This window comes from Hermetia illucens, chromosome 3, assembly GCF_905115235.1.
Source record: "Hermetia illucens chromosome 3, iHerIll2.2.curated.20191125, whole genome shotgun sequence".
NCBI classification, from domain to species: Eukaryota; Metazoa; Arthropoda; class Insecta; order Diptera; family Stratiomyidae; genus Hermetia; species Hermetia illucens.
The window spans coordinates 62,011,283-62,024,153 of NC_051851.1; the positions used below are offsets into that span (position 1 = coordinate 62,011,283).

A 12,871-nucleotide genomic window follows, 5' to 3' on the forward strand; every position below is an offset into this window, starting at 1 on the left:
AATCGATTTATTCGGAATCGGCTAAGCCAGTTGTCACAAAAGTTAGTGACAACGTATCTGTGGGTTTGGTATCTGATCTCCAAATGCCTTTGCAAAATTTTTTCACATGGTTTGGTCGTGTGGGGTATCAAATGGAAGGGCTTAATTAATACTTTTCGAAACTGGTCTTATTTCTGGCGTTGGATGAAACGTAGGGGACAGAGGACTCAAAATGTATATCGCGAAAAGTGTAACAAATCTCGTTCTCGGAGCCTATTCAGCCAAAATCCGTACAAAAGCCTAGGCCTCAAAATGCATCACGTTTCGATAATAATAGCATATTACCATATTTCGCAAATTTATCCGGAAACCCCCGCGGGTTCATCCTTGAAGTACAATTTGGTACCATTATAAGTAATAATATAAAACACAATTCTGGAAATCCAACTATTATTAACAAAGTTATAGAAGGCCAAAATTTTTTATTTCACATGAATTTATCGCAACCTGAGGCCTATATTACTATATAAACTGAACTCATGTAAACGGTGGAGTAGGATATATCAAGGAATATTTTGAATTTTTAGGATGGAAAAACGTGCATAGGAAATTTCTCACACAAAACATTTATGCCCGAAGCTCTCAGCTTCTGGTATTCTGACTTGTTTTAAAAAAAGAGAGAATTGGAGGCACGATGTGAAGCTCGCTGATGTCGTCAACTGCCTTTCTTGGTGAAGCTATGCTCAACATATAATAATACATACTATTAAATTTTTTTTATGCAACAAAATCCTTGTTCCTATTCGCATTCTATTGTTTATTTAACATACAGAAATCAGAAACCGGAACCTCAGTGCGTCAAGTGTGAAATTTTAGGGACTTCTATATAAGAATATTTGAGTATTCGATGCTTCCATTTGCAAAATCTACATGCTTTGAACATATCCAGTTTTCAATTCAACGTGATACTCACATTTTATCTTTTAGAGAGCAGTAATTTGACATGAAATAGGTAACTTTGAACTACTACAACTTTGTTAATAATAGTAGCATTTTCACCAAATTTTCCAGAGTGGTATTCCTATATTACTGCAAAATTTAACGGAGCAGTCCCCAATGGGCTGTTTTTAAAAATGGGTGCTCCTTTAGAACCTCCACAGCCCTCCCCTATACAACCAATATCAAAACCACGGCCTACTTTGAAGAGTACGTATCGAGACCTTTTATTTGAAATTCTGCCTCTCTTTTGCGTCTATGAGAGCCCTTCTTAAGGGGGTCATCCCGTGTGAAGACCATTTTTTGGCTTCTTTTAGAAATTTTTTGTGAAGAACTGAATAAAAATACAAATTCGAATTTTTCACCATAGATTTATTAATATCTTGAGCATGCTTAATAATTTTTCCAGCCCAATAACAAGGTTCATTATTGAAATACAGAACAATTTATACACCCATCTCCAAAAAAAGGTGTTTTTCTGCTGCCACGCTAGAGGGCGCTGCGAACACTTTAATGAAAACAAGTAAACGGCATTTTAACGTGCAGACTTAACTACAGTCCGCAAACTAAGATTATTAAAAAATATTAAAAGCTAAATTTTTGCCTCCTGCGTTTTCAACACCCAATTTTATTTTGACCTGTTCTGTTGACCTGCTTGGAAATAACTTGAATATTTTTCGCAGCCCCAAAGAATCTTTCAATGCCCTCAAAGTAGGGACAACAGCTACAATACCTGCGAACACTCAATCTTTGCTACCAAGCATGCTGCTATTAAAGCAATGCACTGAGTATGTAACCACGATGTCCTAAGTATGGATCAGAAAACACATATGATACGTAATTGTATCTTTATTTTTGCAGTTAGAATGTATAACCTGTTTGTTTATCCATAGTTGCAGCCTGGATCGTGACTCTCGAATTTCTTTGGGGAAACATCGCCTATGGACTAGGACTACCACTCGGACTATTATTTCTTAATAAAGAAACTTTCCAAAACTTAAATTGTAATCACATCGGTGGTTCCTATTCACCCCTGTGTTGTGTAGCGCATCAACCACACCTACGCCCCATCGCCTTTACATGTTACCCCCACGACTTCCCGAACGCACTCCTCCTCTAATCTTTCGCGCCAAGTGCCCTTGAGCTGACCCACTGTCTCGACCATCTTGACGAGGCCCCCTTGAATGTGTGACTTATCAACTGCCACTTCCGTCTTCCTATCCTTTGCATACCAGTGCCAGGCCTGCGCGGCGACCAAGTTCTCCGTTTGAGATAATGTCAGGCCTGCCAACTCCGATGATATGACGTAGACAGACATTCACGAAAGCTTTTGGCTTGTGGGCAATAGTGGAGTACACTTTCCACGTGCTACTCCCATATAACAACACAGAAAGAACACTAGCAAAAAACAATCTCAACTTGATCTTGGTGTTGGGATAACTCCATTTCCAGATTTTAAACAGGGCAGCAATCGCGGATCTAGCACTATTAATGCGTCGGGCAACATCTAGTTTGGTATCACCGTCCGCAGAAACCACGCTCCCTAAATATTTTGATCGAAAATTGATTGACGCCTTCGATGCTTTCCTCATTAATGCACATAGGGAGAGCGCGATCACCCATCAGACTGAGAACCTTGATTTTGTTGGTGTTCCAACACTCCAGTCCAACACTACTTACCTCTTTTTTCAAACCCAGAGCCATTTAGCGTAGGTCAATGATCCGGTAAGAGAGCAAACATACGCCATCAGTGTAGTCGACTTGTTTGAGAAAAAATGTCATGGTCCATTGAATTCCTCCACGTCATCCGGGCAAAGCAGCACGAAGAACGTCACCGGTAACAAGAAAAAATAATGTCAGTGATAGGATGGAACCCTAACGGACTCCATTTTGGACCTCAAAATCCTATGAGATTTACCTCGGTGCAGTACGTAACACTTTGCGCCATCATATGTCGCTCCAATGATAGTTACTAGTTTCTCCGGAATGCCCCTCCTTTGTAGAGTACTCCAGATAAACTCCCTGTTCAGGCGCACTTTTTCAAAATGATCCGTAAGGTGTTGATCTAATCAGTGCATGGGGATCCGGAGTGGAAACCAACCTGCTCTTTGGATTATTTTAGCTATTATCTTTGGAAAGGCAGGAAGCACGCAGGTGCCCCTCCAATTATCATACTCGAAACATGTCTCTGGAGAGACCATCAAGTCCAGTGAGTGCATTGATCGTCAAGATCGTCTTCTGCTTGGAAGAACAATCCATATCCGCATTTTATGGTAGCCATTTCATTCGCAAGAGGAGGAACCTCACCGGATGGTAATACGGTTAAGAACCGTGGTGAAGTCTTCTTTCTATCTCTTCAGTTGCTCGTCATCGTGGATGAGAGGTTAACCGTTGACGTCCTTCACTGAACCATCGAAAGATGGTATTAAAAGTATTCAAGCGATTGTGCGACATATTCCGCTTCCTTGATCAGCACAATAGCTAATTCTCTCTTGTCACGGCGACCACTATGCTCAACTTCTCGGGATTTCGTTCGGTGTCGGAATTCGAGCACATCGCACCCACCATCACTCGTAGTCAATAAGGCTTTCAATTCCTTCCGTTCATCGATCCGCTTCCAAGATTCCACAAGCTAGCCAGATTTTATGACGCATTTTGGGACGTAGCCGACGAACTGTGTAGCACCCGAGAAAAGGTGAATGGCAGCTCAATGCTCATTGATATTTTCAAGCGAATAACTCTGTCTCTGCCGTCCGATCAACAAGATAGCTCGGCCACTGTCGAACGACAGCGGGTTCATACAAATTGGGGGTCGCAGCTTCCAAACGCAACACGAACGTTAGCGACCATCAGATGGTCATGCCTTTCGAGGCCGATCTTAGCGCCTCTCCTGTTACGGACATTCAGAAGACAACTCCCAAATCTACTATATCTTAATTTATCTACTAGTTCAGCTTATATCGTTGGAATTCCCGCTTAAGTTGGAAAACGCGAGCATTCGGGACACCCTGGTTACCATTGTCGAGGAGCGTGCGCACATTCCAGAAACCAATCATACTTCGTTTTCGATAGCCAAAGGGCGTGGTCGTTAGTTCAGCCCCTATTCAAGGTGCTGTTACCGTTTCATCATCATCATCATCATCAACGGCGCAACAACCGGTATCCGGTCTAGGCCTGCCTTAATAAGGAACTCCAGACATCCCGGTTTTGCGCCGAGGTCCACCAATTCGATATCCCTAAAAGCTGTCTGGCGTCCTGGCCCACGCCATCGCTCCATCTTAGGCAGGGTCTGCCTCGTCTTCTTTTCCTACCATAGATATTGCCCTTATAGACTTTCCGGGTGGGATCATCTTCATCCATACGGATTAAGTGACCCGCCCACCGTAACCTATTGAGCCGGATTTTATCCACAACCGTACGGTCATGGTATCGCTCATAGATTTCGTCATTGTGTAGGCTACGGAATCGTCCATCCTCATGTAGGGGGCCAAAAATTCTTCGGAAGATTCTTCTCTCGAACGCGGCCAAGATTTCGCAATTTTTCTTGCTAAGAACCCAAGTTTCCGAGGAATACATGAGGACTGGCAAGATCATAGTCTTGTACAGTAAGAGCTTTGACCCTATGGTGAGACGTTTCGAGCGGAACAGTCTTTGTAAGCTGAAATAGGCTCTGTTGGCTGACAACAACCGTGCGCGGATTTCATCATCGTAGTTGTTATCGGTTGTGATTTTCGACCCTAGATAGGAGAAATTGTCAACGGTCTCAAAGTTGTATTCTCCTATCCTTATTCTTCTTCGTGTTTGTGTTTGACCAGTGCGATTTGATGTTGTTGGTTGATTCGTCTTCGGTGCTGACGTTGCCACCATATATTTTGTCTTGCCTTCATTGATGTGCAGCCCAAGATCTCGCGCCGCCTGCTCGATCTGGATGAAGGTTACCGTTTCGGTAGTAATAAAGTTTCAAATTTGCAGGATGAATGCACACAAATTCGTATACCTTTTAGTCACCTCTAACGGCGTGCAACGAAGATTTAGGGTGTATTGTTCTACCCAAACTCACGGGGCATAATGGGAGACGTAAATATCAACGGAGGCTCTGACAACACCTTACTCGAGCTGAGAAGAAAAGGCATGGTCTTGCTTACCATAATAACAAGGGTGAATTATCTGTTTATATCTGCAACAAGGACAGGATCTGCCATAGAGTCAGTTGGGTTTCACGCCGAGTCTAACCAGATCGACCATGTCGCAGTCGATTTCGAAATTGTTTCGTCTTTACTTCTTGCATTAGTTCCGTTCCTATGCAATATTGACTTTTAGAGAATTCAAGACTTCTACCTCCTCCCTAACTCCCGCCTAGCCTAAGAATGCCAGAGAACACAACAACATCTGAAGGAAAACATCGTGTGAGGAAATGAGCCGCCAGAGATCTGCATTTTCCATTTTTAGGTCTGTATCCGTTCCAATTCCACTTCGCCTGGCATTCACTTGTATACTTCTGGCGGCCTGACATGAGGCGCAGACTTCTTGTGTCACTATAGGCTATTGGTGGTTGCAGAGTGAAGCCTTGATAGACCCCGCAGCCTCTTTAAAGTCGCCAGGAAAAATTTCCACCTGAATATAGTTCCTCCCAGCAGATTAAGCACGATGTGCAGCACCATATCAACACTTCCGGTTCTCCCATCTTCTCAATGTCAGATCAGAAAATATCTGTTGCAAAGAAAAAGTTCGATAATCTCAAAAAAACAGGGTATTTGTAAAGCTTCCAATAGCTGTTGGTCTTCTCCACTCCATATGATCCCTAAGCCAAACGGTGAAGGAAGCACTTAAATTCCAACGTCGTTTCGTGCCAAAGGTCGCTCATCACCAATCGATTCTCAACGCTTATTTGTCTGAGCCTAAAACAAGAGACTCACGCTAGTATATGTAATCTACTGAAGCGATCCAGGCGTTTGAAACCGTCAAACAACAGCTTGTTGATGCTGCATTTCTGATATTTTCTTAGCCAAATGCACCCCTAGCCGTGTGCGTCGATGCCTCAGACACAGCAGTCTTCTATCCTCGACTCAAACTCCGGAAAAGAACTATTTATTCCGCCGATTTTCGCAAGAAAATATTCCACGTAGTACACGATCTTGCGCATCCAGGCATCAAGACGACGAACCAGTTAGTTGCTGGAAAATTCCTCTGGCCGTCCATGAACAAGGATGCAAACTCTTAGGCCAGAATTGTAAGATCAACAAGCACTTAAAAAGCAGGCGTATTCCCTCGGTTGGCCAAGCGCTTCCACACCATCCACCTCGGCATCATTGGCCCTATGCAAGACTCGCACGGATACAAGAGTTGCCTCACAATCATCGACAGCTGATCTGAAGCAATACCTCTAACTGACATTACGGCACAATCATGTGCCGAGGCCCTCTGTCCAGAATGGATACCGGGCTTTGGTGTACCAGCCGTAATCGTGACGGAGCAGGGAATGCAGTTTGATTCTACTCTTTTCTCGGAGTTAGGAAAACTCCTAGGTTTCAAACGCCTCAGAACCATTGCATACCATCCGCAGTCCAATGGGATGCTCGAACGTTGGCACCGGACACTAAAGGCTCGCAATGACCCGTCGTTGTCGCAGTCCTCGCCTCTTAATTTGTCACACGGTGGGAGCTCATCGTATCGAGATGGCTCCAACTCACATGGAGCTCTCTACTTCTTACGTTCATCGATCCCCACTCCACGTCTCTGTAGTCAGCCAGGTCTTATGACGTCCTTTTGGAACATGTTCAACAATTTCACCTACATCTGAAATAAAGACACCTGCAATGGCGGTGTTTATCAATATTCTCATAGCAACATGCAAGCAAAGCTTGACCCCTTTCGAAGCCGATATCAGCACCTACTTTGTTACACGTTCATTCTGAAGCCAACTCTAAATTCTAACCCCTTTTTATCGACAAGCAGGAGATATCCTTAACCTCCAGTTGAAAGAAGAAATGAATAAAAGACATACCCTGCGCAACACCATGACAAAAGTATGAATTAAAATATAGGTGAGGAGAATTGCAAATGAAGATGACATAATAAACATATCCAGGTATGAACCACGCGCTTTGCATAAAAAGTGATCCGGGCTTTAAAAAAAGTCAATCCGATTTCATTGAACAGTTAAATTCATTCTGAAAATTAATCATATAAAGCTATTATTATATAAAGAGGGCGAAAGGGGTTTTGCGAGCTAATTAACTGCTGTTCATGAGAAACTCTCCTTTGCACTTATTGGAATTTTCTGCCCCAGGCACACCATAACCCTTGTAAACAAACCTGCCTTCCGACAATCATCAGTTTCGCTTAATTACTTTTCAATGTATTCATTTAATTATATTAAAAAGTGATTAACGATCTATGGCCTATGTTTTCAATAATGAATAAAATGAATGAATTTATAATTACGGCAGACAGTGGAAATGTTAAGTAAGCAAGGATTTCCATTGATTGTTGTTTCCATTGTAATTTACAGGCTTTTAACACTACCGTCCGGATGGAGAATACAATTTCGCGATAATGTGAATTTTATATTCGAAACACATGACTTATCGCATGCTTCCCCTGCAACAATCTCCAGAATGGGAATAATAAATTTAAGGTATGTATGCGCACAATAGTGCTGTTATTATGTAATTGCAATCATATTTTGGTAGAAGCATATGTTCATAGGGAATTTCACTATTATTTATGTGCCCCAAGATAAATTATTTTATTCCTTTGCAACGTTGTCCTGGAATGAATGACTGGCATGAGTGACGTTTATAGAAAATTTAAATATGTTTATGAGACGGAAATAATTTGCAGATTCAGCCTTTCCTTCGGATCTCAAACAGAGAATTTTTTCTATTCAAAAAGCTTCCAAATAATTGTTTGCCTTTTCACTTTTCACTTTATGGAGTGCCTCCCATATATTTCGCTATTAAGAAGGATTTCAGGGAATGGAAGGCTTTTGAATGTTATATAAAAATGTTTTGTATACCTCAATAAGTAAAGTGATATTATGTATATCATATATGTAATTTTTCCGCACTCTCATGAACCTCTGCATACATATATGTTGTCATGTCATCACTGATTAATTTTACGCTTGTTTCTACAGCTCAGACGACCTGCATCAAGATACACTTATCGAGTCCTGGCTAACAAAGCAAGAAGAAAGTGCAGACCTGCTGAAATCACTCTTGGACCAATATTTGAATGCCGCAATACAAAGCTTGCTGAAGGAAGCTTCGAGGCAAGAAAACACCCCATCCAATCAAAACATCAACCAAGTTATACCTCCTCGCTAAACGCAATATTTAATTTCCAGGATAATTGTGCCGAGTGTTTGCATAGTAAAGTCGATACTGGCAAGCATCAGAAAATGCCGGAGCAAAGATGAATTTATTGTCCGTCTGACGAAAACTTTGCTGTCTTACATCCCCATTGATATGCAGAATAGTTTCGCAAATGAAATGCTGGAAATGGCTAATATTTACGTACCAAACTCATCGAAAGCGGAATTTTTGTATTTTAATAGCCCCCGGGACACAGTGGAAATCTACGAAACTGACTACAATAACCAAACATTTGGGAATGGAGTTCATTTGATTCTAACGGGGCAAGCCAAGGCATATTTGGATAGTTTGCGAAACTTTCTTGAGGGCTCTTGCAATCCTTTCATCATAGTGGGGCCGTCCGGAAGCGGTAAGACGATATTGCTTCAACAAGCTTCTTCGGAACTTTCAGGCTACCAACTAATAGTTGTGAACTGCAGCAGACAATTAACCCCCAACTACATTTTGCATTGTTTGAAGCAGGTTAGTTCAGTTGTTTTAATCCTTAATTGGATCTTGTGCACTTTATTCGTAGTACCATAGTGGAGCAGTTGTTCTTAGCTATTTAAATAAAGCGAAATAATATTAATAGCCTGAGCTAAGACCCCAACTTAATAAACTTAGCGTATATTGTGGAAGTGGAAAACTTTATATGAGGCTTCATTTCAAAATGTTGTTCCGTCATTAGATTCCTTCTGATTCGTGCAAATAATATCAGGGATTATGCAACGAAATCTCTTTATGAAATCAGTTTTCTGCTTCCACCCCCAGATCAACTTTTCGCTACAAATACATAATATATCTTTTCTGCTCTCTTTCTTCGTTTCTTTTCATCAGAACTGCTTGCTTGTATCAGGATTGAAAGGACGAGAATACAAACCGCAACAGTCTCGAATTTTATTATTTTTAAAAAATATCGACTTACTGTTTGTGGATAAATGGGGAACGAGTGACGTTATTGAGTTGCTCTTACAGTTGATTCAAAGAAACGGATTCTACTCGGATTCACTTGAATGGATAAATGTGTCAGGTCTTCAAGTCTGTGCATCAATGACATCGAATAATTCAAAGCAGAACCTATCCCCACGGTATTTATCTATAAATTCCTATTTATCTGTTGGGTACCCATCAACAGAGGATATGCAAATAATTGTGCATAATCATCTCCAAGTGATTTTGGAGCGATTCAAGAGTTCTCCGAAGATATCAACTGTCGTGGAAAATTTAATGCAATTCTTTGAGGAGGTAAGATGAATTGATCCGATGTTTAATGATAATCTTTTTAGCAACTATTCAAACTTTGTAATATGGATGGAAAGGTGCCTGGAAATGCCACACAATTGGCACTAGTTCCAAAAATGTGACGCTTTTTTTTGCCCGGACAGAATACCCATAAGGAACAGTAATATAAACAAATACAACACAATTTCAATTTTTGCTTTCACTTTGCTATGTTTTGCTTTTGTGGAAAACAGAACCTTATTAAAGTTGGTTTATTGTCTGTCTTTTTTTTAAAGAGGTGGAAATCTTCAAGAGACGCTGGCCTGGACATCCCAGTGTGTGAGACTTGTATCCACTAAAATGAACCCCGACTTATTTTTGCGCACACAAAGCCACTGGTCGACCGACTCACGGGGGATCGTATAACTTGCCTACCACAAGCCCACATCGCCGCTTCAGCAGTCGACTCTGTGACCCATAAGCCATGTGACCGTTCCTGTATCGTGATGTGGTCTGCTCAAGTAAATTCTGAGCGACCCTGTAATGATTGAGGTTCATGTGAATGAAAGTCATTTTTTCATTGCATTTCGGGCATTTGCTACTTACGGCCATATGCCGGTTATCTCGTCCCTTCTATTCTTCGCACAGCAGGCAATTGGGGTCCCTATTGGTACCTTGACAATAAAGCCTTTCTTCCCGCACCTTCTGCTTCGATTGGACCGGTTGATGCCGTTGGTGCATGCCTTGGCGAAATGTCCCACTATAAGGCTTTTCATGAAATTTGCCCTCTCAGACGGCAGACAATCCAGCAAATTGACACTTTGTCTACCATTGGTTGCTTCTTCACTGCCTTCACTGGTAGTCATATTGTGGCCGATTGAGTACTACCATACTTCCGCAGACTCACACTGGATTCTTCATATAGGCCATCCAAACGAAATTGATATTTCAACGCAGTGCAAATTTCTCCCCTGGATGTTACTTCGTCGAAATCCTAGTACTGTACATAAATTTCGTCTTTTTGGGTCCATACCCTGAAATTCTCCCCAAGTGAGTTCTTAACTTGGTTTCTAAAGCCATCAGTTTTGCCCAAGCTGAATTTTTCAGCTCGAACAATGAGATCGCCTTTCTAGGTGCTTCGAATTTCTGCCTAGATCTTTTAGGTGGGGGTCAGCTTTGACCTATTTTAGTATGTCCGTGTACGACAGATTGCCCTTGTTGGAGATAACAGTTGCTCTGGGCGAATTTGTACCTTGGATTTCGTCTGCGTCTTTTTGTGAGTGACCTTGGATCACCCACCATTTTCGGTACGCTTAGGTTTAGCTTCGATCGCCTACGATTACACTAAGCGCTCAAACTTCCTCCTTTCCGTACTTTTAGTTCCGTTCTTCGGTACTTACAGTGTGTTTTGTTTCCTCTTTGACGACTGCTGTTTCCCAAAATGATCACCATCTGTCTCCCATACTCTATTCATTAGTGGTATCCCAATGGCACTATGGGTAAGTGTCATTTGGGACACCTTTGACACTGACGGCCCGTTTCAGCTTTTGCTTAGGTGCCCTTTCCTCCTCCTGCGACCTATTATAGAGGGCCCCAACGGCTCTCTCCATATTTTGTATAACATGGTGCACGTTGTGCATTTCCTTAATGAACCCGGACAGCTGAACTATTTTTGCTCTAGGCTGCATCAAGGGTAGTTCTCTGTTCTCGATGATTCCTGGCCAGATCGCTCTTTCCAAACACTCCGTCACCCGTTTAATGTACTTTCCAAACTTCTTACCGTCTTTGGCATTTGTGGTGATCAGAGAATTGAAGAGAAAATTCTGGACTTCATCAACTTACGTCGAAACATTAGCCCTAACTATATTGGACTTAAATGGTCTTAAAGTTTCTCCCATTGTACTGTATATGTACTGTGGGAATGTACAAAATAAACTATGTTGAAGTTTATTCGACTTTCGCTCAGTGCTTTGTTTTCCGCTTAATCTCTAGCGCTCGGCTCCGGATGATAGTTGGTTATGTTGACTTGAAAAGAAAGAAAGAACTGTAAAATGAATAAGGATAGATTGAACACCGTTTATTTTTGCCTACATACATTGTATGGCTTGGTGCATTTTGCGTCACTAGCGCCCTCTTTGGCAATATATCCTTTCTCCCCACACTCTCAACACCGATCGGACCGATCATCGCTAATACATGCATTGTAAAATGTCCTAACATAACTAACATAGTACATGTGAAGGAGCTGTTTAATGAAATATGTGCTCTTAGACAGTAAGCAACCCATCCAATTTGAACTGGTCGACTACACCTACGATGCCTCGACTAGCGGTCGCGTTGTGGTCGTTTCTCAAGCTCACGATGGATTCCTCTCTGAGCTCATCCAATTTAAATTGTTTCCATTCGAGGCAGCGCAGATTTCTTTTCTGGATGTTACCTCATTGACATCATTGCACTGTATACAGGTCTCATGTTTCCGGGGACTTATAGCGTGGTTCTCTCTAAGCTGGAGATTACAATGGTCTTTGAGCGAGCTTGCTCCTTTGGTTTCTTCTTCCTCTTTTTATCCATGGCCTCGGTCCATCCGTTTTTATTTTTCTTCAATATCCTTTCGTTCTCACTTGGAACACACGTTTTCCCCCTTCCAAATTTTTAGTTCTGTTCGTTGGACTGGTCAGATAGCCTTTCTTTTTAAGCGCCAGTTGATTATCTGGAAGTTTTCCTCTTTTCTCACATTCTTTCATTTAGGCAGCGTCAGCCGATGGCCCTCCAATTTGGTGTCGCTTCAGTCCTTCCTTCCTTCTTCGTGACTCGATTACTCCTTTTACCTTTTTTCCCACTCCAAATCTAAAACACTCTACAACCGTCTGCCTGGAAGATTCCTCGAGCAACGTCGAACCCGGGAGCATTATATTCTACTTCTGTATGGTTTGGACCAAAATGTGCTAGGGTCCCAAAACATCTACGACTCCCGAGACAATGTCTCATAGCCCACCATTTTCTCCAAGTACAACTTTCAATATCAGTAATATTTGGGGAGTGACCCATCTTGTTAACTAACAGAACGTCAAGCTTGTTGTTTGGAATGTGGCGCTCACTTAAAGCTTGCCGGTCCCAATACATGGCGTAAATATCGAGTACTGTTTCTGGTTCACATTGGTAAACCTGACTTGTTTCCGTGATCAGTCCATGCTCGTATGCAAAGTAGTAGCATTATGGCTGTCCGGGTATTGCACGGACGCCATCACAGGGCAGCATTAACGAAATAGTTCAATTTTTCCAATCCCTAACCAGATAATCTGCTCTGGTTCTTTTCCATT

The 12,871-nt window shown here is 41.9% G+C and overlaps 1 protein-coding gene across 1 annotated transcript in view; it reads left to right on the top strand.

Annotated features, from left to right (window-relative positions):
• The window catches only part of LOC119652418 (cytoplasmic dynein 2 heavy chain 1), a 101,816-nt gene that overhangs the window by 39,616 nt on the left and 49,329 nt on the right, over positions 1–12,871 (top strand). The window contains exons 20-23 of the mRNA XM_038056541.1: positions 7,487–7,612; positions 8,114–8,248; positions 8,324–8,813; positions 9,168–9,575. Coding sequence (XP_037912469.1) covers positions 7,487–7,612; positions 8,114–8,248; positions 8,324–8,813; positions 9,168–9,575 — 1,159 coding nt within the window. The remainder of the gene's footprint in view (positions 1–7,486; positions 7,613–8,113; positions 8,249–8,323; positions 8,814–9,167; positions 9,576–12,871) is intronic.